The sequence below is a fragment of the Scyliorhinus torazame genome, chromosome 10 (genome assembly GCF_047496885.1).
Source record: "Scyliorhinus torazame isolate Kashiwa2021f chromosome 10, sScyTor2.1, whole genome shotgun sequence".
Taxonomy (NCBI): domain Eukaryota; kingdom Metazoa; phylum Chordata; class Chondrichthyes; order Carcharhiniformes; family Scyliorhinidae; genus Scyliorhinus; species Scyliorhinus torazame.
In genome coordinates this window covers 28,637,373-28,663,122 of record NC_092716.1, presented here as the reverse complement: position 1 = coordinate 28,663,122, position 25,750 = coordinate 28,637,373, and the positions used below count along the sequence as shown (strand labels likewise).

The window sequence follows — 25,750 nt, the reverse complement described above, 5'->3', positions numbered from 1 at the left end:
GCGTGCAGTTCTGGTCGCCGCATTACAGGAAGGATGTGGAAGCATTGGAAAGGATGCAGAGGAGATTTACCAGGATGTTGCCTGGTATGGACGGAAGATCTTATGAGGAAAGGCTGAGGGACTTGAGGCTGTTTTCGTTAGAGAGAAGAAGGTTAAGAGATGACTTAATAGAAGCATACAAGATGATCAGAAGATAGATAGGGGGGACAGTGAGAGCCTTTTTCCTCAGGTGGTGATGGCTAGCACGAGGGGACATGGCTTCAAATTGAGGGGAGATAGATATAGGACAGATGTCAGAGGTAGGTTGTTTACTCAGAGTAGTAAGGGCGTGGAATGCCCTGCCTGCAACAGTAGTGGACTCACCAACATTAAGGGCATTTAGATGGTCATTGGATAAACATATGGATGATAATGGAATAGTGTAGATGGGCTTTAGATTGGTTTCACAGGTCGGCTCAACATTGAGGCCGAAAGGCCTGTACTGCGCTGTAATGTTGTATTGTTCTATTGGGATAGAATAACAATAACCCGCATCACATTAACCATTCGCTGTCACCATTGAACACTGCACTATCAGGCATAACATTGACGAAGTATAGTGCTCTCCATTCTGTCCAGCAACATGCCATAGGTATAACTTTACAAAGATACTGACTTGAATCTTTCCTTTTCCTGGAGCTACGCATATGATTCTTCAGGTTGTCAGATTATACTAAATATAATGACTGTTTTCATTTTACACCGTATTCCAACCCATCAGAAGTTAAAAGGTGCACTACGATGGAGCTGTTTAGGTAATTTAGAGACACGTCTGAAATGCCACATAAATATCTCAATTACAGATGTTCATACTGATGTGTGATTTTCTTTGTTCTTTTCCATTTCTTTTATTTCATTACTTTTGGTCTGTGGACCCATAACCAGAATATGCCTTTTGGCAGAGTTTGATTGCCAGCGTAGAGGCAACTTAATTTCCAGGGCGATTGCTCTGCCAATCTTTGTTCCAGCAAGTGTGGACTTTCATTTGGTCCCGGTGTCACAGTCCTGAAACCCGTGGAAAAACCCAGCTCTAAGAGTGTGAATTAGGATTCTCCATAAAGGAATCTTATCCATAATCTTGTTTTCAAAATGGCAAACTTGTTTCTTAACTTTTTATTTTCATTTTCATCCATTTGATGGAATTTGGATGTGTTGGAACTGATCAGAAACGGTTTGCACAAATACAGCAGTTCCAAAAAAACACATAGTTATTAGTACTTCAAGCAAATATTAAATCTTGCCCATAAATTTATAATTGTAAACCATGTAAGATATTTAACCCTATTATCTGTCAAATATTGATTTTTTTTTGTTTTTAATTTGGCTAGGCTCCAAAGACCCCCTTACAAAAAAGTATGGATAAGCTCGGGAAACAATTATCACTCTTCTCTTTCGCAGTTATTGGTAAGTTGGACAAAGTACAACTTTTAAATTTTATTTTGTGCTGTATAAATAAATTGGGGTTGCCATTTGTCTGATCCTTTCAAGTGGGATAACATCGCAACTACTAATTAATGTTAGATCTTGTGGATTTGTAACACCTTGCTGTCTCCATTCAGTTTTGACTCTGGACAAACCAGAGGAAAAATTCAACTCGTGGATATGTTTTGCACCAGAAAACAGGTGTCTCATGGTTGAAGATTTGGTGAGTGTCTTGTCCTCACACATGCTGTGATGAAAGCCAAATTTGGTGTGTTCACAGTGGGTTGGGTGCCAATTTGCACTTAAGATTTTACCTATGCTTGTTTACCTCACGCTGAAGATCACTTGTTAGTTCTTATCAGATACTTGTACAAGTGAGAGGGTACGAGACGCGATCCTTGTATGAGAGGACTTGGGAATGTCGGTCGGCATGGGAGCCTGAATCAGGAGACCTTGACTTTTTCTCGGGACTGTTCATGTGTTTATCCAGGGAGAGACAAAAAAACAGGTCCTCTGCCAAGGCAGCCTTGTGCTCCGCCAACCAATTTCATAACAGTTTTATATTTATTCTGAAAGGCCCCATTTCTGACAGGTCCAAACAATACTCTGCAGGTGCCTCCTGAGATCTTATGATCTGGGCGTCGTCCTCATAACTCCAGGTCTTTGGCACAGTGAGCAATCTTTGTTGTAAAACAAAGAACAGTTTGAAATCATGATTGAATGATGCATCTGGACGAACAATGACACAATATACCGAAAAGTGGTGAAACAATGATTGGAACTGTCTTAATATCTGCATGGAACGATGAACAAATCACACTGATCATTCAAGGAATATACCCAACTAAACAAGCTGCAACTTAAACAAGAAGAAAGGCAATTATTTCCTGCCATTTGTTTCTGACTTGGAGCCAAGAATTTAAACTTCCCCAGAAACTGCCTTTATTTTATCTCAGTCTACATCACAACATTCTCCTCCGCTATCGCCCAACAGTGGGGAGCCTACCTTGTCTAGTTCCGTTATTATCTATCTTATTGTCACTAAAGAATCTTCCCAATTTTTTGCAACCCCAAAACATGTGCGTGTGATTTGCTGACCCTCGTCCACACTTCTCACACTCATCTGCTACCCCCTGGAAGAACCCACTCATTCTCGTCCGAGTCATATGCACCCTGTGCACCACCTTAAACTGTATCAGACTCATCCTTGCATAGGAGGAGGTCCCGTTTTCCCATCGCAGTGCCTCACTCCATACTCTCCATTTCTCCTTTATCTTCACCACCCACTCTCCTCCCTGCTCCCCCAGCCACTTGTATATGTCCCTAATTCTTCCCTCCCCTTCCACATCCGGAAGCAGCAGTCGCTCCAGCAGGGTGTATCATGCCTTCATCCTGACCACCAACGTCATTCATCTGCTACCGACTCCATCTCTCTTCCCGGCAACTGGCTGATGCCAAACAAGATTTTCGCGACCATGGTACTCTATTTGACCTCTTCAGTTTTGAACCACATATGCAAGCCATCACTAAGATCTCTGTAACATCACTGACTTGTACCCACATGCCACCCCCACCCCTGGTTCCTGGTTAAGCCACACCTCAATTTTAACCTTCTGACCCTTTTCTAATCTCTCCAAGGTATTATCCTTCCCTACCGTTGTAATCTCGTGTAGCCTCACCACCCTCCGCGATCTCAGTGTTCCTCTACTTCAGGCCTCTTGAGCATCCCTGATCTTTAGCATTCCACCATTGTTGGCCAAGTCTTCAGATTCAATGCCCTAAGCTCTGGAATTTGCTCCCTAAAGTTCTCTGGTTCTCTACCTCAGTCCCAGTCCAGCAGTTATGTCCTTTAGGACCTGGCCAACGTGGTTTGTGGTGGTACTACCAGCCACAATTGGTGATGGACATTGAAGTCTACCACCCAGAGTATATACTGCACCCTTACCACCCTCAGTGCTTCCTCCAAGTTGTGTTCAACAGGGTGATGGTGGACAGTACGTGGTAACCAACAGGAGGTATCCTTGCCCATGTTTTGTTTTTATAAATTTAGAGTACCCAATACATTTTTTCCAATTAAGGGGCAATTTAGCGTGGCCTATCCACCTATGCTGCACATCTTCGGGTTGTGGGGGCAAAACGCACGCAAACACTGGGAGAATGTGCAAACTCCACACGGACAGTGACCCAGAGCCGGGATTGAATCTGGGACCTGCTAACCACTGCGCCATCGTGCTGTCCATCCGTGCCCATGTTTAACCTGAAGCCATGGACAAGGAGTCCAGAGTCTATAATGAGGACTCCCAGGGCAACACCCTCCCAACTGTATACCACTGTGCCCCACCTCTGCCAGTGAGATAAGACATACCCAGGAGTAGCGATAGTGGTGTCTGGGATATTATCTGTAAGGTGTGATTCTGTGAGTATGACTATGCCATGCTTTTGTTTGACTAGTCTGTTAGACTGCTCTCCCAACTTTGGCACAAGCCCCCAGATGTTAGTAAGGAGGACTTTGCAGGATTGGCCGGGCTGTCTTTGCAATTGTTGTTTCTGATGCCTGGGTTGATACTGGGTGGTCCCTCCAGTTTCATTCCTTTTTCATGTTTTTGTAGTGGTTTAATACAATGAGAGGATATTTAAGAGTCAGCCTCATTGCTCTGGGTCTGGAGTCACATGTAGGTGACTGTTTTGTTATGCTCTTGACGGCGCATAAGCTGCTTCCTTGATGTGCACTCTGACAAAGGAAGGTTCAGACTTGGAGATAGCTTTAACACATTTATTAAACTGTTAATGATTCTCCTACTTGGATTCGACTCTCCTGCTAATCCTGCTATAGCTACTCAGACTAACTAACCAGTCTGCTACAATCCATGTGGTGGGTGTGTAGTGTTTCAAATCAACCCTGTCTGTACTCACTAAGTGTCTCCACTGGAAAGAGACTGAGCATGTGTGCTGTGTCCTTTTATATGGGTTGTTGTAATGCCCTCCCTGTGGTAGTGTCACATCTGGGTATGTTGTGACTTCCCATTGGTCGTGTCCTATCTTACTGACCTATTGGTTGAATGTCTGTGTGTCATGATGTCTCTGGTGCTCCCTCTGGTGTCTAGCTAGGTGTAGTGTGTTCACATTAACCCCTTGTGTATTTACAGTGATGCATATCACCACAGTGACCAGACCAGGTAATGAGCGCAGGTTTTCTTCCCTAAAGGACATTAGTGAACCAGATAGGTTTTTATGGCAATCGACAATGGTCACCATTCGGGCGGCATGGTGACACAGTGGTTAGCACTGTTGTCTGACATCGGCAGGGACCCGGGTTCAATTCCGACCTCGGGTAACTGTGTGGAGCTTGCATGGGTTTCCTCCGGATACTCCGGTTTCCTCCCACAGTCCAAAGATGTGCAGGTTAGGTGGATTGGCCATGCTAAATTGTCTCTTGGGGTGGACATGCAGGAATAGGATGGGAGATTGGGCCTAGGTATGGTGGGCTTTCGAAGAGTCGGTGCAGACACAATGGGGCGAATGGCTTCCTTCTGCACTCTAGGAAGTCTATGAATAGACTTTTAATTCCAGATATTTTTCTCCTTACCCTGCGATGGTGGGATTCGAACCTGGGTCCCCAGATCATTACTCTGGGTCTCTGGATTACTATGCCACTGTCTTCCCTTTAAAGTAAGTATTGACATGGAAGATTGACCAGTAACGTTGAAAATTGGGAGAAAGCTCTTTGAATTCAGCCATACTTATCAATTCCATTTCAAAATTTTCTGGTAATTTTTTTTTTGTTTCTCGTTAAATGCAATTCTGCTGCTAATGATCATAGCTTGATGCTGCAAATAGAAATAAATCAATGGGAGTGGATCTTTTTTGTGCTTCTTCTATTTCATTGCTGTAACTTCTCTGTTGCTGAATTTAGAGCCACGGAATGGGAGGTTTCCCTGGGAAATTCACCTTCAACGCCTTGATTAATTTCAACATTTTTTATAAAATTGTAAACGTTGTTTTCTACAGGTTTAATGATGCTGATTGGTTGGTTACAAGGGAAGCACCTCCTTGGCATGTTTACGATAGGAGTTAGGTAAGGACACAGCTTAATGTTCTAGCATACCAACAACCATTGTGATAGGGCATATTATTATTAAGGATACTGAAATTGCTTACCTTCAATAATTTTAGCTGCAGGTTATATGGGCTACTGGGCTAAATCGTTGGCTTTGAAAGCTGACCCAGGCAGGCCAGTAGCACGGTTCAATTCCCATAACAGCCTCCTCGAACAGGTGCCAGAATGTGGCGACTAGGGGCTTTTCACAGTAACTTCATTGAAGCCTACTTGTGACAGTAAGTGATTTTCATTTCATAAGTGAGAAAATTATTGTTTCCTTTTTTGCTTCAGGAGCTTATTTAGCAACAGCATTATTGTTAACAGATAAGTGGAGTTGATCCAACTTCCAAATAGGATTCTGTCTTGTTACTCATGAAACAGAAAAATACTATTATCAGGCAGGATTAAGCTCTCAGTAGAACTTGGAGAGTAAGGAGAATACATATTGGTAAAAAACAAGATATTGAAAGTTCTTTCAAAGAAAGAAAGTGAACAAATTTATTCAATCTTTTACTCTCTCCCCAAAGTATTCGCTCCTGAGATCAGGGAAAGTTTTCATTATTTATCGTTGAATTGGTACATCATTTATAAATATGTGGTTGTTTTTGTTAATTGAGTTGTTGTGTTGGATGTTTTTTCTTCTCCTTTTATATTAATTGTTGTGTGACCTGTTGTTGCGAATGTGGTGATGTTTGTCATATCTACCCTTCAAGGGTCAGCTGAATGGTCCCGAAAGCGGCAAATTTTATTTCAGTTCCTATCCCTTCCTAGAGTTTGGTGAGTCTATAGTGTCTATTTTTAAATGCCTTGAGATTTTTCCCAAACGTTTCTCCACCTCTTGCTTCTGGTGGTACCTGTGCCAATAGAACTCAATTTAGTTTGCAGTATCTTTGTAAAACTCTCCTCTTACCTATTTGAAACATTGGTCTGCGTTATTTTCTTTGTATTGAATTTGCTGCAGTACATGCAGTCATCTGTTCTCTGCATCAGATAAAATCCATGATTTCTTTCCGTAATGAATCAGAAGCACAAGAATTCCTTTCAATATAGTGTTCACTCTTGGCATTAGATTTTCAACTCCATGGTAACAAACCCAGGAATAAACTTTCCTTTATTAGGAATGGAACTTTGTATTCTTGCCTTACATGTGGAATGGTCAATAGTGATTATTTAAGAGGCCATAGCCTACAGAATCAAAAGGAAAAAGGACAGGTAGTATGATTGTGATAATTGACCAAGAATTAAAATGATGGAAGTTAGGATGTGCTGAACTAACCTCTAGTAGGCTAAGTTAATTCTTTTTGAGGGATTTAGGCCATGGATTGGTTGAGTGTCAGGAGACCAAACTATAGGCATTGTTATGGGCCAGGGTTTAGAGAACCCCAAAGTGTATCATGGAGTTCACCTGATCCACAACTTTTAATAGGTTAACATCTTAGCAACCATTAATTCAAATACAACCCCCAAAGAATACAACACTAAGTAATCCTTAATAAATTCCCAAACAACATCCAGAAGACAAAAGAAACACCTTTTAACAGAAGCATATCAGGTTTAAATTCACTACTGAGAACATTTATAATTCTAAGTTCACCAAATGATCAAGAGATAGTCTTTTCATGGCAGAGAGAACAACAGTACACCTGCTTTGTCTGGCTTCAGCTCCAACACTGAAACGAAAACAAAAAAAAACACACACACCCAAGCTTTTCTCAAAGTGAAACTAAAAAGCAGAGCCCGAGCTCAGCTCCACCCACACTCTGACATCACTGCAGTAACATGAGCAGCCAAACATTTCTTAAAGTTACATTCTCATGACACCTCCCCCCAAGAAAAAAAAACCCATCAACTTCAAGATGGCTTCATTTTTCACCTTCTCACTATTCTTTAAGAAATGCACACAGTAAATATACTTTTTCGTTTCAAAAAACAACACACGCAAACAGGTATAATAATATAGTCCATTTTTTTTTGCTCTTCTTCCTCCAACTGGAATCCTTCACGATTGACAGTCACTTTGAACAAGAATGTCTCTGTACGATCCGTCCATTTCTTTACGCCTCGGCATGTCTCTTTAAAGTCAGATACTTTAGTTCAATCTGATCACAGAGCCCCTTGTAATTCTCCAACACAGGAGCATTGCTTATCACAGCTTTCAGGCAGTCAAATGTCCACTGAAATTTTCGACGTTTCTTCAGCAAGTCCATCAGTGGAGCAATCACGCTACCAAAGCTTTGCACAAATGTTCGATCAAATCCACACATGCCAAGAAATCGCATTCTTTCCCTTCATCTTGAGGGTATCGGAAACTCCCCAGTAACCTTTGTTTTCACATCCCGTGGGACCATTCGACCATGTCCGATTGTATGGCCAAGGAAAGTGACTTGGGCTTTTCCAAATGCACTTTTGGCTAGGTTTATCACCAAACCCGCCTCCTGAAGTCGATCGAATAACTCCATCAGATGTTTTAAATGTTCTTTCCATGTCTGGCTGAAAATTACCAGATCGTCGATGTATACCGCACAATTGGGTAATCCTGAAACAACTTTGTTAGTTAACCATTGAAATGTGTCTGCTGCGTTTTTCATGCCAAATGGCATAACTTTGAATTGGTATATACCATCTGGAGTCACAAAAACTGACATCTCCTTCGCCCTTTCAGGTAAAGGTACCTGCCAGTAACCTTGAAGTAAATCCAGTTTGGAAATAAAAGCTGATTGTCCCACTTTCTCAATGCACTCCTCCAAACGTGGGATAAGATAAGAGTCCGTTCTTGTAACTGCATTAACATTTCTATAGTCCACACACAACCGTTGGGTACCGTCCGGTTTTGGTACCATTACTATGGGTAAGCTCCATTGGCTGCAATCCACTTCAATTATGTCATTTTTAAGCATACTCTCAATCTCTTTGTTAACCAGTGCCAATTTTAAAGGGTTAAGTCTATATGGATGTTGTTTGATTGGAACAGCATTTCCCACATCTACATCATGTATAGCCATTTTAGTACTTCCCAATTTATCTCTACAAACTTGCCCATGTGATATCAATAACCCTTTCAGGTCAGTCCGTTTTTCCTCTGGAAGGTAACTCAATTTATCCCAATTTTTAAGACTATCTTCGTTGTCCAATTTAATTTGAGGTATGTCAAATTCACAGTCATCTGGATTTGGTTCGTCACTTTGAGTTAGAATCATTAAAACCTCCTTTTTCTCTCCTTCCCTTTCAAAGTACCTTTTAAGCATATTCACATGACACACTCGGTGAGTCTTCCTTCTGTCTGGCGTTTTCACCACATAATTCACCTCACTTAATTTCCTTTCAATCGGCTAAGGTCCACAAAACCTTGCTTTTAAAGTTTCACCTATCACTGGTAACAATACTAAAACTTTATCTCCACTGGCAAAACTACAAACTTTGAATTTCTTGTCCGCTACCCATTTCATCACATTTTGTGCAACTTTTAAATGTTGTCTAGCCAACTCACCTGCTCTATTTAATTATTCCCTAAAATATGACACGTAATCCAATAATGTAATTTCTGATTTCTCATTCACCAATTTTTCCTTAATCAATTTAAGTGGTCCTCTTACCTCATGACCAAAAATTAGTTCAAAAGGACTGAATTTGGTTGACTCATTAGGTGCATCCCCAATTGCAAACAGTACGAATGGAATTCCTTTATCCCAATCCTCTGGATAATCGTGACAATAAGCCCTCAACATTGTCTTTAATGTCTGATGCCACCTTTCTAATGCTCCCTGCGATTCTGGATGGTACGCAGTTGATTTAAATTATTTTGTTCCTAAGCTATCCATAACTTCTTTGAATAACCTTGAGGTAAAATTCGATCCTTGATCCGATTTAATTTCTGTGGGTAGTCCATATCTAGTAAAGAATTTAAGAAACTCCTCCACAATCTTTTAGCTGTAATATTATGTACTGGAATGGCCTCTGGAAACCTAGTAGAGACATCCATTATCGTCAAAAGATATTGATTTCCACTTTTTGTTTTAGGAAGTGGTCCTAAGCAATCAATTAGGACCCTTGTAAAAGGTTCCTCAAATGCTGAAATTGGTATTAAGGGCGCTGGTTTTATCACTGCTTGAGGTTTCCCTATCACTTGACTTGTGTGACATGATCGACAAAATCTAACTACATCTTTATGTAGTCCATGCCAATAAAAATGTTTTTGTATTTTAGCTTGAGTATTCCTTACTCTCAAATGACCTCCCACTGGTACCTCATGTGCAACTCGCAACACCTCCTTCTTATACCCTACTGGCAATACTACTTGATGAACATCTGCCCACTTTTCATCCGCCTTCATATGTAAAAGTCTCCATTTTCTCATCAAGACATCACCTTTACGGCAATAAAACTCTGGTATACACTCAGATTCCTCTTCTGTATATGCTTTCTGATATATCCGTTTTATTTCTATATCTTTCTGTTGTAACTCCGCCAATTTTCCTGAACTAAATATATCCACTTCAACCTCCACCTGTTCTTTTCCAACCATCTGATCAAAAATCGTTTCTGATAATTGCACTTCACCTTTATCTTCACTCTCTGATTTCTCCTCTTGTCTTAACCTGTGGCTTTGCGACCTTGTTACTACACAATCCGGAGAAATCCCAAGATATTCGTCCTTCAACACTTCAGTTGTCTGATTTTCCACTGGCTTATCAACCACAATAGGCATCACTCCCACCTGCGATCCAGCTATATCATTACCCAAGATAAACTGTATTCCTGGACAAGATAGTTTCTCTATTACTCCTACTACCACTTCACCACTCTTCACTGAACTTTCCAACCTTACCTTATATAATGGAACACTACTCTCACCCTGAATTCCACATATTACCACCTTTTCTGGCAACATTCTTCCCAAACTACATAACTCCTCATCTCTTTTCGTCAGTATTCACTCAGGAAAAAGATAATGTTGTGGAGGAGAATGCTGAGACCCAGGCTATTAGAATAGATGGCATCGATGTACGTAGGGAAGAGGTGTTGGCAATTCTGGACAGGCTGAAAATAGATAAGTCCCCGGGGCCTGATGGGATTTATCCTAGGATTCTCTGGGAGGCCAGGGAAGAGATTGCTGGACCTTTGGCTTTGATTTTTATGTCATCATTGGCTACAGGAATAGTGCCAGAGGACTGGAGGATAGCAAATGCGGTCCCTTTGTTCAAAAAGGGGAGCAGAGACAACCCCGGCAACTATAGACCGGTGAGCCTCACATCTGTAGTGGGTAAAGTCTTGGAGGGGATTATAAGAGACAAGATTTATAATCATCTAGATAGGAATAATATGATATGGGATAGTCAGCATGGCTTTGTAAAGGGTAGGTCATGCCTCACAAACCTTATCGAGTTCTTTGAGAAGGTGACTGAACAGGTAGACGAGGGTAGAGCAGTTGATGTGGTGTATATGGATTTCAGTAAAGCGTTTGATAAGGTTCCCCCACGGTAGGCTATTGCAGAAAATATGGAGGCTGGGGATTGAGGATGATTTAGAGATGTGGATCAGAAATTGGCTAGCTGAAAGAAGACAGAGGGTGGTGGTTGATGGGAAATGTTCAGAATGGAGTTCAGTTACAAGTGGCGTACCACAAGGATCTGTTCTGGGGCCGTTGCTGTTTGTCATTTTTATCAATGACCTAGAGGAAGGCGCAGAAGGGTGGGTGAGTAAATTTGCAGACGACACTAAAGTCGGTGGTGTTGTCGACAGTGAGGAAGGATGTAGCAAGGTACAGAGGGACATAGATAAGCTGCAGAGCTGGGCTGAGAGGTAGCAAATGGAGTTTAATGTAGAGAAGTATGAGGTGATTCACTTTGGAAGGAATAACAGGAATGCGGAATATTTGGCTAATGGTAAAGTTCTTGGAAGTGTGGATGAGCAGAGGGATCTAGGTGTCCATGTACATAGATCCCTGAAAGTTTCCACCCAGGTTGATAGGGTTGTGAAGAAGGCCTATGGAGTGTTGGCCTTTATTGGTAGAGGGATTGAGTTCCGGAGTCAGGAGGTCATGTTGAGGCTGTACAAAACTCTGGTATGGCCGCATTTGGAGTATTGCGTACAGTTCTGGTCACCGCATTATAGGAAGGACGTGGAGGCTTTGGAGCGGGTGCAGAGGAGATTTACCAGGATGTTGCCTGGTATAGAGGGAAAATCTTATGAGGAAAGGCTGATGGACTTGAGGTTGTTTTCGTTGGAGAGAAGAAGGTTAAGAGGAGACGTAATGGAGGCATACAAAATGATCAGGGGGTTAGATAGGGTGAACAGTGAGAGCCTTCTCCCGCGGATGGAAATGGCTGGCACGAGGGGACATAGCTTTAAACTGAGGGGTAATAGATATAGGACAGGGGTCAGAGGTAGGTTCTTTACGCAAAGAGTGGTGAGGCTGTGGAATGCCCTACCTGCAACAGTAGTGAACTCGCCAACATTGAGGGCATTTAAAAGTTTATTGGATAAGCATATGGATGATAATGGCATAGTGTAGGTTAGATGGCTTTTGTTTTGGTGCAACATCGTAGGCCAAAGGGCCTGTACTGCGCTGTATCGTTCTATGTTCTATGTTCTTACCATTAAAGAATGACTAGCTCCTGTATGTCTTAAAATTGTGACTTCTTTACCTGCTCCTCCTGATACACATGAGTAATCTTTACCCACACACGTAAATTCTTTAAAGAGATCTGGCACCTTCTTATCAATCACCTCTTGATCAGGCTGGATAATCTTTTGCACCTCCTTCACTTCACTTGGGCTTTCCTTTACCACTTTAACAAACCCCACTGTCTTATCCTGCTTTACCACATCAGCCTTCCCACTGCTTTTCTTCAGCCACCAACACGGTAGCACGGTAGCATTGTGGATAGCACAATTGCCTTCACAGCTCCAAGGTCCCATGTTCGATTCTGGCTTGGGTCACTGTCTGTGTGGAGTCTGCACATCCTCCCCGTGTGTGCGTGGGTTTCCTCCGGGTGCTCCGGTTTCCTCCCACAGTCCAAAGATGTGCAGGTTAGGTGGATTGGCAATGATAAATTGCCCTTAGTGTCCAAAATTGCCCTTAGTGTTGGGTGGGGTTACTGGGTTATGGGGATAGGGTGAAGGTTTTGACCTTGGGTAGGATGCTCTTTCCAAGAGCCAGTGCAGACTCGATGGTCCGAATGGCCTCCTTCTGCACTGTAAATTCTATGATAAACACTGTGACTTTACATAGCCTAGTTTATTACAGTGAGAACATTTGAAACTTTTCATGTCTTTTCCACCCTCCTGGATTTCTTTTTTAATCTGAGGTACATGCTCCTTATTATCTCCCATCAGATCACCTTTGCCTCTACCACGTGAGTATTTCTCATGTCCCCAGTTTCTGTCCTTCACAGGCTGAAAAATGAAATGAAATGAAATGAAAATCGCTTATTGTCACAAGTAGGCTTCAAATGAAGTCACTGTGAAAAGCCCCTAGTCGCCACATTCCGGCGCCTGTTCGGGGAGGCTGTTATGGGAATCGAACCGTGCTGCTGGCCTGCCTTGGTCTGCTTTCAAAGCCAGCGATTTAGCCCTGTGCTAAACAGGCTGAAACAGATGTCGGAAACCAAACTTTGATTTATGAACTAATTCATAATCATCTGCCATTCCTGCTGCTAATCTCGCAGTTTTAACCCTCTGCTCTTCCACATGAGTTCTGATTACATCAGGAATTGAATTTTTAAACTCCTCCAAAAGTGTAATTTCTCTGAGATCTTCATACATTTGGTCTATTTTCAACGCCCTTATCCACCTATCAAAATTACTCTGTTTGGTCCTTTCAAACTCCATGTATGTTTGACCACATTCTTTCCTTAAATTTCTAAACCTTTGTCTGTCTGCTTCAGGCACTAGTTCATATGCACCTAAGATGGATTTTTTCACCTCCTCATACATCCCAGATACCTCCTCCGGTAGTGATGCAAACACTTCACTAGTGTTTGTGGCTATTTAATTTGTTTAGCTACCTTCTCAAATGAAATGAAAAAAGCTTCCACCTCGTTCTCATCAAACCTTGGCAATGCTTGGACATATTTAAATAGATCCCCACCAAGCCTTCAACTATGATGCTCTTTCTCACTATCCTCATCACTATCACCCAACTGTACATTTCCCTTTATGTCTGCCAATTTTAACTGACTGTCATGTTTCATGGACATTTTCTGAAGTTCAACCTCTCTCTCTTTATCTTTTCCCCTGATCTGTATCTCCCTTTCTCTTTCTTTTTGTTCTACTAGGGGTATTCTTTCTTTTCTCCTTTCTTCTCTCTCCTTTTCTTTTTCCTCTCTATCTCTTTCATATTCAAGCTGCTTTAATTCTTTCTCATGTTCCATTTGTTTAATTTGTAACTGGAATTTTTGCCATTTCCAATGAGTCAAACTGTATCTCAGGCAACTTTAAATGCATAGCCACCGCCATAATAATCTCATCTTTTCGCATTTTGTCATGTAATGTTAACTGCGATGTTTTTGCCAAATCTAACAGTCTGCTTTTAGTCTCTGTCCGTACGGTGCTGAGTGTAACCGTCTCCACCCCCAAAAACTTCAGAGCCTCTGAAAGAGTCATTGCCCACAACACACTCCCCATTTAAACTGGAATACCACACCTGAAAAGCAACCACAACTTTAAGTTAAGACACTTAAACTTAGTGTCTTTAAGTTCACTAAGCCAATCCAATAGTTAGACTTTTATCCTGGATGAGCCCCCAATTTATTATGGGCCAGGGTTTAGAGAACCCCAAAGTGTATCATGGAGTTCACCTGACCCAGAACTTTTAATAGATTGTGGTATGGGGAGCACACGACCCACTTTACAGGTGTGGTACAGCAGAAATCGAAAAGTATCTTTTAAAGCAAAACAATGTTTATTCTATGAACTCAAGTTATCCTTTTTAAAACATACAGTGAACATCTTAGCAACCATTAATTCAAATACAACCCCCAAATAATACCACACTAAGTAATCCTTAATAAATTGCCAAACATCATCCAGAAGACAAAAGAAACACCTTTTAATAGAAGGCACATCAGGTTTAAATTCTCTACTGAGAACATTTATAATTCTGAATTCACCAAATGATCAAGAGATAGTCTTCTAATGGCAGAGAGAACAACAGTGCACCTGCTTTGTCTGGCTTCAGCTCCGACACTGAAACAAAACCCCCAAAAAACCACAGACACACCCAAGCTTTTCTCAAAGTCAAACTAAAAAGCAGAGCCAGAGCTCGCTCCACCCACACTCTGACATCACTGCAGTAACATGAGCAGCCAAACATTTCTTAAAGTGACATTCTCATGACAGCATATCTTAATATAAAGATAAAGGCAAATTATTGCGGATGCTGGAATCTAAAACAGAAAATGTCAGACCATCTCAGCAGGTCTGACAGCATCTGTGGAGGAAGAAAGGAGTCTGGATGACTCTTTGTCAAATATCTTTATTAAGGCTTTGCAAAACAATCTTTGACTGAAAGTCACCATTGTCCCAGAGGGCTGCTTCCCCCTTTGCGAGAGAGAGAGAGCTGACTGGTGGTAATTTAACCTGAGGATCACAAAACCTCAGGCGAGGAACAACGTTGAAAAGGCCGGGCCTTCATGGTAACTTCAGCCAGTACAGGAGGTCGGTTAACTCAGTTGGCTGGGCGGCTGGTTCGTGACTGCCTATATTACTCATAGAATGTTTGAATATGTTAGTATTGGAACGTTAGGGTGTTGCAAGTCTTTTTGGTAGCTGTGCTTTCTTCTTTAATTCAGTTCTTGGAAAATGTGGTATTCATACGGAGATCAAAGTGTCACAAAGATCAGTTATGGAGTTATTGGTAACTTGGGGTATGTCTTTTTCCTTCCTCATTGCAGACTCCTAGTCACTTCAAAATTTTGGACTGTCGACTACCTACCTTCTTAGCTAAATAATTCACATTTGGCTGATAAGGGTGTAATAATTTTCAGTGGCTTATGGCAGCTATGTTATGAGTGATCATACTAAAATGTTCATCCAGCAGAATACTAATTGTTTAGTACAAATGAGACCCATGTTTTTTGATGGCTTCTCTGGATATGTAAATAGATGGCTACAGTAAGGTCAATTCTCTTGAAAGATACCCTGTTGTAAATATCTGGGGCGAGATTCTCTGACCCCCCCCGTCGGGTCGGAGAATCGCCGGGGGCTGGCGTGAATCCCGCCCCTGCCGGTTGCCGAATTCTCCGGCACCGGAGATTCGGCGGGGGCGAGAATCGTGCCGCGCCGGTTGGCGGGCCCCCCCAGGCGATTCTCCGGCCCGGATGGGCCGAAGTCCCGCTGCTAGAATGCCTGTCCCGCCGGCGTGGATTAAACCACCTCTTTTACCTGCGGGACAAGGCGGCGCGGGCGGGCTCCGGGGTCCTGTGGGGGGCGCGGGGCGACCTGGCCCCGAGGGGTGCCCCCACGGTGGCTTGGCCCGCGATCGGGGCCCACCGATCCGCGGGCGGGCCTGTGCCGTGGGGGCACTCTTTTCCTTCCGCCTTCGCCACGGTCTCCACCATGGCAGAGGCGGAAGAGACTCCCTCCACTGCGCATGCGCGGGGATGCCGTGAGCGGCGGCTAACGCCCCCGCGCATGCGCCGCCCGGAGATGTCATTTCCGCGCCAGCTGGCGGGGCACCAAAGGCCTTTCCCGCCAGCTGGCGGGGCGGAAATCAGTCCAGCGCGGGCCTAACCCCTCAAGGTTACGGCTCGGCCGGTCAAGATGCGGAGGATTCCGCACCTTTGGGGTGGCGCGATACCGGACTGATTTGCGCCGTTTTTGGCGCCGGTTGGCGGACATCGCGCCGATTACCGAGAATTGCGCCCCTGATTGCCAACACGGTCAACAGAAAATTGTGGAACATAGGAGCAGAAGTAGGCCATTCAGCCCATCGAGCCTGCCCCGCCATTCAATATGATCATCCACTTCAATGCCTATTTCCCCACAGTATCCCCATATCTGGTTACATCATTGGCATTTAGAAATTTTTAAATCTCTACTGTAAACATACTCTGACTGAGCTTCCACAGTTTCTGGGGTAGTGAATTCCAAAGATTCACAACCCTCCTGAGTAAAGAAATTCTCCTCATCTCGGTCCTAAGTGGCTTCCCCCTTATTTTGAAACCATGGGCGTCATTCTCCGCCCCCCCAGACGGTCGGAGAATGGCCGTTGGCCGCCGTGAATCCCGCCCCCGCCGAAGTCTCCGAAGGGAGAAAAGTCGGCGGGGCGTTAATGGCGCCGCTGCCGCGGAGAATGTCACGGGTCTGCGCAAGGCAGCCGATTTTCGGCCTGCCGATATTCTCCCTTCCGGATGGGCCGAAGTCCCGTCGACATGATGACCGTTCACGTCGACGTGAATCAAACCTCCTTTTCATCGGCGTGACCCGGTGCTCCAGGCTCACGCCGACCAGCGAGGAGGTGAGTGACGGCCTGGGGGGTTGGCTCTGGGCAGGAAATGGCGTGGCCGCAGACTGATTGCGTGAGGAGAGGTGTGTCTCGGCTTGTGTGTGTGTGTGTGTGGCGGGGGGGGGGTGGTTAGAGTAGGCTGGGCTCCGGGGGAGTGCCGGGAGGGGGTCCGTGCTGGGGTGGAGGTTGGGGGTTGGAGGGGGTCCGTGCCGGGGTGGAGGTTGGGGGGGGGGGGTCCGTGCTGGGGTGGAGGTTGGGGAGGGGGTCCGTGCCGGGGTGGAGGTTGGGGAGGGGGTCCGTGCCGGGGTGGAGGTTGGGGGTTGGAGGGGGTCCGTGCCGGGGTGGAGGTTGGGGGGGGTCCGTGCTGGGGTGGAGGTTGGGGGGGGTCCGTGCTGGGGTGGAGGTTGGGGAGGGGGTCCGTGCCGGGGTGGAGGTTGGGGAGGGGGTCCGTGCCGGGGTGGAGGTTGGGGGGGGGTCCGTGCTGGGGTGGAGGTTGGGGGTTGGGGGGGTCCGTGCTGGGGTGGAGGTTGGGGGTTGGGGGGGTCCGTGCTGGGGTGGAGGTTGGGGAGGGGGTCCGTGCCGGGGTGGAGGTTGGGGGGGGGGGTCCGTGCCGGGGTGGAGGTTGGGGGTTGGAGGGGGTCTGTGCCGGGGTGGAGGTTGGGGGGGTCCGTGCTGTGGTGGAGGTTGGGGGGGATCCGTGCTGGGGTGGAGGTTGGGGAGGGGTTCCGTGCTGGGGTGGAGGTTGGGGGGGGGGGGGGGGTCCGTGCTGGGGTGGAGGTTGGGGGTTGGAGGGGGTCCGTGCCGGGGTGGAGGTTGTGGAGGGGGTCCGTGCCGGGGTGGAGGTTGGGGAGGGGGTCCGTGCCGGGATGGAGGTTGGGGGGGGTTCGTGCTGGGGTGGAGGTTGGGGGTTGGGGGGTGGGTCCGTGCTGGTGTGGAGGTTGGGGGTTGGGAGTTGTCCGTGCTGGGGTGGAGGTTGGGGGTTGGAGGGGGTCCGTGCCGGGGTGGAGGTGGGGGGGGGGGGTCCGTGCTGGGGTGGAGGTTGGGGGGGGGCCGTGCTGGGGTGGAGGTTGGGGAGGGGGTCCGTGCTGGGGTGGAGGTTGGGGGGGGGGTCCATGCTGGGGTGGAGGTTGGGGGGGGTCCGTGCTGGGGTGGAGGTTGGGGCGGGGGCCGTGCTGGGGTGGAAATTGGGGGGGGTCCGTGCTGGGGTGGAGGTTGGGGAGGGGGTCCGTGCTGGGTTGGAGGTTGGGGGGGGGTCCGTGCTGGGGTGGAGGTTGGGGGGGGTCCGTGCTGGGGTGGAGGTTGGGGGTTGGGGGGGGGTCCGTGCTGGAGTGGAGGTTGGGGGTTGGGGGGGGTCCGTGCTGGGGTGGATGTTGGGGAGGGGGTCCATGCCGGGGTGGAGGTTGGGGGTTGGAGGGGGTCCGTGCCGGGGTGGAGGTTGGGTGGGGGGTCCGTGCTGGGGTGGAGGTTGGGGGGGGCCATGCTGGGGTGGAGGTTGGGGAGGGGGCCCGTGCTGGGGTGGAGGTTGGGGGGGGGGTCCATGCCGGGGTGGAGGTTGGGGGGGGGGTCCGTGCTGGGGTGGAGGTTGGGGGGGGTCCGTGCTGGGGTGGAGGTTGGGGAGGGGGTCCGTGCTGGGGTGGAGGTTTGGGGGGGGGTTCCGTGCTGGGGTGGAGGTTGGGGGGGGTCCGTGCTGGGGTGGAGGTTGGGGAGGGGGTCCGTGCTGGGGTGGAGGTTGGGGAGGGGGTCTGTGCCGAGGAGGGTGATGGGAGGGCAAATGAGTTGGTCCACCTGGCCAGGTGCCAGCCTCCAACAGTTGGACCCATGCGGTCCATGCCACCTGGCTGGGGGGAGGAGGGGATATGGGCAATGATGACATGTCGTCGTTCCCCTCCCCCCCACCAGGCCGTCATGTTTTCAGATCATCCAGCGATGTTGGCCGCCGTGTTGACAGCCGCTCATGTCAATGTTGCCCTGGATGAGGAGGAGGAGGAGCGTGCCAGAGAGGCGGCGCAGGCTGCCGCAGAGGGGCAGGCGGCAGCCGCCCAGGCTGGAGGGACACCTGACCGACAGGACGAGGAGGGGGAGGAGGACGTCGCGGCCCCACGGCAACGGAGGCACCCGAGGGCGCCCCGTGTGTACCGGCCCCGGCAATCATACCAGGACCTCACAGACCGGGAATGCAGGAGGAGACTCCGGATGAGCCGGGAAACCGTGGCACACATCTGCCACCTGCTGGCACACCTGTCACCGCGTGGCACTGGCGGGGGACACCCTCTCCCCGTGTCCGTCAAGGTTACGGTGGCCCTGAACCTTTATGCAACGGGGTCATTCCAGGCACCGAGTGGGGACCTGTCCGGCATATCGCAGACATCGGTGCACCGGTGCATCCGGGCAGTGACAGATGCCCTTTATGCCATGGCCACCGCTACATCCGCTTCCCCGTGGACCGGGCCAGCCAAGATGCCCGGGCCGTGGGCTTCTTTGCCATGGCCGGGTTCCCCATGGTCCAGGGCGCGATCGATGGGATGCACGTCGCCGTGCGGCCACCTGCAGATAACAGGGCCGTGTTCACTAATAGGAAGGGGACCTACTCGATGAACGTACAGGTGGTCTGCGACCACCGCATGATGATCCTGCACGTCTGCGCCCGTCACCCAGGCAGCGGACACGACTCATTCGTGTTGTCGCGGTCATCCATCCCCGGCATGTACGAGGGACGCCATCCCCGGCTGAGGGGCTGGTTGCTGGGCGACAGGGGCTACCCATTGTGATCGTGGCTGATGACGCCTATACGGAGGCCACGCAATGAGGCGGAGAACCGCTACAATGATGCCCATGTAGCGACAAGGGGAGTGATCGAGAGGTGCTTTGGCGTTCTGAAGATGCGTTTCAGGTGCCTGGACCTCTCTGGGGGCGCCCTCCAGTATCGGTCAGATAGGGTCGGCCGCATCATTGTGGTGTGCTGCGTCCTGCACAACATAGCCCAGCAGAGGGGCGATGTGCCGCAGGCAGAGGAGGGCGGAGTGGAGGAGCAGCAGGAAGAGGCACAGTCCTCCCCAGATGAGGGGGATGGGGGCAATGGTCAGGGCAGACGGGGTAGACACAGGCGGGTGGCTGTCCACCGTTACCGGCTGACCCAGCGGGCATGGGACAGACTGATAGACGCCCGCTTCACTGACTAGATGGGCGTGGGAATCGGGTAGTATGGCCACAGACCGCACACCATGGCAACAGCCGACCCCCCACACCCCCCACCCATCCACCCACCCAGCACCCTCACCCCCCTCCCCAACCCCAACCACCCCACCCGCATGCACCCCCCCCCCCCCCCCCATTGCTGATCCACCGGCGGCACAACGGGCCGGGCTCACACAGTTGCGGGTGGACGCGTGTCTATCTCAGGCCATGGAGGATGATGACATCCCGCCCTGCGATGAGCTCCTGGCTCTACATCGTTGGACTATGTCTGACCCATGGCCACAGTACCACCATCCACCCGGACCATCCCTGCATGCGGCTGTGACACTGCAGCCCACGGTCCCGTCCTCTGCCCGGGGGATGTTGATGGCGGCCCAGGGGGAAGGGGGCAGACTCACCTGGGGCTGAGGTAAGACCACCCCTCACACACACACTTGCGCTCAACGTACATGACACGCCCGCACACTTTGGACAGAGCACAAAGGCAGCTTCGGTAGGTGTAACATTGACTTTAATAACCAAAGGAGTTCATGCACGTGCCCTAGCCCCTAAAACTCATCTGTGTCCTGCACCCGTGCCAACTTACTCAGTGTCTAATTGTTTGGCCTTACGGGCCCTTTGACTACGTCTACGTGGTTCCCCAGACGGTACAGCAGAACTGGAGGTGGACTCCTGTGATTCCTGCCCTCTGACACTGGATCCCTTTGGCGGCCGTTTCCTGGGGCGTCCTGGCCTAGATGGGCCAGGCTGCGGCCCGGGCGACTGGGATGGCGAGCTGCCAGCCTGTCCTGCCCGTTGCCCACCCGATGCACCTGGGACGGAAGGGGGGGAGTCCGAGGTGTCGCGGTGTACCGGGACCTCCCCTACAGAGGGAGCCGGGACGGACCACACCACCTCCTCCTCCCTCGGGGTGCCCGATGGCCCCCAGGCCTCTACATGGATGGGGGATGCGAACGGACTGGCCATCCGACGCCCCCCCGACATCTGGCGCTGCCAGTCCTGGAGGCCCGTGCTGGTATCGACAGGGGTCTGCAGGTTTGCAGCCATGGAGCCCAGGGTGTTGGCAAACCCTGTCTGTGACAGTGCGACGCCGGCTCGCACATGGCCACTGGCGCCGATGCCCTCAGCGATGGCCTGCTGAGACTGGGCCATGGCCTGCAGAGACTGGGCCATGGCCTGCTGAGACTGGGCTATGGCGTTGAGCGCCTCTGCCATCTGGTGCTGGCACTGGCTCATGGCCTCCTGTGAGAGGGCAGCCATTTCCTGGCCCACAGACGCCGCCTGCACGGAAGGCCCCAGGCCTCGCAAACCGTTCCCCATGTCTGACACCGTCGCAACCATTGCCTCCACCGCGGACGCCACCCGTGCGGTGTCAGCCTGGGTGGCACACATGACCGGGACCACTCCCAGCTCCTGGACGCGGGTGGACTCCTCCACCTGCGACCGCAGCCGCCGCAAGCCGCCCGTCACCCTCTTCGCTCGTCTCCGGGTCGGTGGTTGCATCGGATCTATGTATGGGTGTGGTAACTGCAGGAACCCGGGATCCATCTGGGCGGCAGATGTTCGCTTGGGCTGGGCTGCCCTCCGACCGCCCGGCCCCTCTGCTGCTCCTACCTCCACCTGCTGTACCGGGACGGCTGTGTTGTGCGCACCAGTGAGTGTACCAGACGCCTCATCACTAAAGTGCCCAACCGTGGTGAGTGTTTCTGCGATGGTGGAGGGTGTTGGTGACAGCAGTGGCGTTGTGTCGTGCTCTTCGTCCCACTCTGACTCCATGGCACTTTGGGGTGGGGGTTCGTCTCCACCCATCCACTCTGAGTCACTGTCCGGTATTTCGTCTTCCCGGGTAGGGGTGTCCTGGGTAGTGCTGTCCCGGGTAGGGGTGTCCTGGATAGTGGTGTCCTGGGTAGTGGAGTCCTGGGTAGTGGTGCCCTGGCTCGGATGTGACGGGGGCCTGTGGCTGCCCCCCTCATCGCTGGGTGGTCGCTCCCGCACGTGACGGGGGTGTCGTCTCCCTGTTGCTCCAGGTCTCTCCGTCTCCCGTGGTCTCCGAGGGGCATCCTGCGGGCGTCGCATGCTGGAGGGTCCGGGTCTCCCGTCTCCCGTGGTCTCCGAGGGGCATCCTGCGGGCGTCGCATGCTGGAGGGTCCGGGTCTCTCCGTCTCCTGTGGTCTCCGAGGGGCATCCTACGGGTGGTGTGCATCTGCGTCGATGGGTGCCTGGACGTTTGGTCCTGCGATACACAATGAAGCATGTATGGTTAGACATCAGGCAGTGATCAGGTGATACGGGGGAGGGGGATATAGGGGAGCGGGGATATGGGGACGGCCTGTCGGTGGCTCACTTGCTGGTGGGCCCCCGACCTCTGCATCAGCAACCTCCCGGTCCTCAGGTCCGCCAGCCAGTTCCAGGGCCCTTTCCTCGTGTACGGTCAGTGGCCTCTCATCAGCGGGCCCTCCTCCAGTCCTCACATGCTCCCTATTGTTGTGTGCGCGCTTCTCCTGTTGGGGGGGGGGGGGGGGGGGGGAGGTGGTGGCAGGGGTAAAAGGCAACAGTGTTAGGCAGGTATATGAATGCACGCCATCGGTTGCGCGTGCATTGCAGAGGTTAAGGTTAGGGCTGGATTCACTTGGGGATATGGGGGATATGGGGGAGGGGGGGATATGGGGGAGGGGGGATATGGGGGAGGGGGGATATGGGGGAGGGGGGGATATGGGGGATATGGGGGAGGTGGGATATGTGGGAGGGGGGATATGGGGGAGGGGGGATATGGGGGGGATATGGGGGAGGGGGGATATGGGGAGGGGGATATGGGGGAGGGGGGATATGGGGGATATGGGGGAGGCTCACCCTGCCTGCTCTGATGAGGTCGTTCACCTTCTTGTGGCACTGGGTGCCTGTCCGTGGTGTCAGGGCCACAGCGGTGACGGCCTCTGCCACTTCCCTCCACAGACGCCGGCTGTGGCGTGGGGCAACTCTGCGGCCGTGCCCGGGATACAAGGCGTCCCTCCTCTGCTCCACCACGTCCAGGAGCGCCTCCACATCGCGTGACTCGAACCTCGGGGCTGAGCGACGGCCAGCCATCCGGTCGGGTGTTCCGGTCGGTTGGGGGGGAGCTGCGCGGCCTTATGAGCCGTCACGCCGTGCAGCGCGTATGACGCTGCACGGCGTGAACCACTGCGCAAGCGTGGATCCCGTTACGTCGCTGCTAGCCCATTTCGGGCCGGAGACTATCGTCCCATTTTTATGACGTGACGCAAGTGGGATTTGCGCCGTTTTTTGCGCCGATCGGCGGACTTGCCGCCGATAACGGAGAAATTCGCCCCATATCTCTGGTTCTAGATTCCCCAACCAGGCATGTTACCTGCATCTACCTTGTCAATCCCATCAAGTATTTTTTTAGGTTTCAGTATGATCGGCTCTCATTCTTCAAAACTCTAGAGAATACAGGTCCAGTTTCCCCAATCTCTCTTCATAGGGCAGACCCTCCATATCAGGAACAAGTGTGATGAACCTTTGTTACACTCCCTCCATTGCAATAAAATCCTTCCTAAGGGTCAATAATGTCCTGGGCTCTGTAGCTAAAGCCCTGCTTTTCCTGAGCAGTTTCTTTTTGTAAGCGTTTGAAGAAGAGCTATAAACAAAAGTAGGGGAACTTTCAAGACTGTACTTGAAACCTCTGGGGAGTAATTAAGAATTTCTTAAGTTTAGGTTATAGTACAGGAGGTAGCGATAGTAAAAGATGCAGCGGGATAAATGGATTGCATTTAGAGCCAAGGGCATGGCAGTTGTCAGAATATTAGCTTAAAAAGTTTGCTTGTTCGTGAAAGTCTGATGTCATTCATATCAAAAGGGATTCCTCGCGGCTGATTCCATTGACTAATAGATAGGGATATAACTGCAGTGAAGAAGTGACCAGCTAGTCCCAAAGTTGTATTAGAAATATAAATTACAAATTCATAAAAGATCCACTGGCGGGATTCTCCGTTCCATCGGCAGCGCACCCCCGCCCATTGGTTTCCCGGTGGCGTGGGGTGGCCACGATGCGGCAAGAACGTAGAATCCCGCTGCTGGCGATAGCGTACTGTCGGGAACACGTGGCTGTCGAGACGGAGAATTCACCCCCTAGTATTTCTGTATTCCGCTGTAAAGTATCTGATCTTGGCTACTACACAAGAAGGATGTTATTGCCGTTGAATGGATGCAAAGTGAAACTATAGAGTAAGTCAGGAAAAGATCAAAATAATAATTGCACATGTTCTCTTTTGGAAAGGAGGATTCTTAATAGGCTGAACAGAAATGTTGGAAATGATAAAGGCGATGGGTTAAATTTCAAAAAAATCATTCACATTTATGCAAGTAATTATTACAGAATTAAATAGATCAGGTCATATGTGAGTTAAAACAGGGAAGGAAATTAGCATGGAAGCTGACAGATTTTGTAAAACCCATCCAATTTACAAAATCTTTTTTGAAGAAAGGAACTTAATATGCAACTACTTAGATCTTATCTCTTATCGTATCCCCTCGTTCATTATTTCCTCCCACAGTCCAAAGGCGTGCAGGTTAGGGGAATCGGCCATGATAAATTGCCCTTCGTGAGCAAAAAAAAGTTAGATGGGGTTATTGGGTTACGGGGATGGGGTGGAAGTGAGGGCTTAAGTGGGTCGGTGCAGACTCGATTGGCCAAATGGCCTCCTTCTGCCGTGTATGTTTTATGTTATATTCCTAATATGGGGCCAATATGTGGCTCTATCCCCACAACATGAGTTGGAAAGCAACCAGAGATTGGCAACGAACACTACCAAGTTGGTGTTGACCAAATCATGAAACCAAGAACAAATGAGTGAATTGTTGGCCCTTCTTTCCACCATTTTCTGCGATTCCTGCTTCTGATTGCTATTCGGTGACCCCCCCCCACCCCCCCACCGTAAAATGCACATGTGCACTTGAGTATATGAATAGGATCAGTCCCAGCTGTAACATGGCTTCTTGTTTTATGTTCATAGCCTGGCAGTTGCTGCTATTCCAGAAGGCCTACCAATTGTTGTAACGGTAACATTAGCACTAGGTGTAATTAGAATGTCAAAGAAGAAAGTCATAATAAAGAAACTTCCTGTTGTAGAAACATTAGGTAAGTCAACAAAATTAATTTATTTAATTTAGTTTTAAGTTTCTAAACTTAATATCATGGGTGGGATTCTCCACTCCCACGCCGAAGTGCCCACGCCGTCGTGACTGCCGTCGAGGTTCACGACGGCGCGAAATGGCCCCAATCCCGACCGATTCAGGCCCCGACAATGGGCTAGGATCGGGGCCGCGTCATTTACACGCACCAGGCCTTGTCGCCGCGTAAAGGTGGCGCCGCATAACTGACGTCACCTGCGCATGAGTGGGTTGGCGGGTGGTTGCCGTCCTCTCTGAGTCCGCCCCGCAAGAAGATGGCGGACGGATCTTGCGGGGCCGCGGAAGGAAGGAGGTCCTCCTTCAGAGAGGACGGGTCAACGATCGGTGGGCACCGATCGCGGGCCATGCCACATTTGAGGTAC

The 25,750-nt window shown here is 49.3% G+C and overlaps 1 protein-coding gene across 2 annotated transcripts in view; it reads left to right on the top strand.

The window, feature by feature from the left end:
- The window catches only part of LOC140430432 (calcium-transporting ATPase type 2C member 2-like), a 159,734-nt gene that overhangs the window by 85,132 nt on the left and 48,852 nt on the right, over positions 1–25,750 (top strand). For both annotated transcript variants that reach the window (XM_072517907.1, XM_072517906.1), the window contains 3 exons: positions 1,368–1,443; positions 5,470–5,536; positions 25,211–25,335. In XM_072517907.1, the coding sequence (XP_072374008.1) occupies positions 1,368–1,443; positions 5,470–5,536; positions 25,211–25,335 (268 nt within the window). The remainder of the gene's footprint in view (positions 1–1,367; positions 1,444–5,469; positions 5,537–25,210; positions 25,336–25,750) is intronic.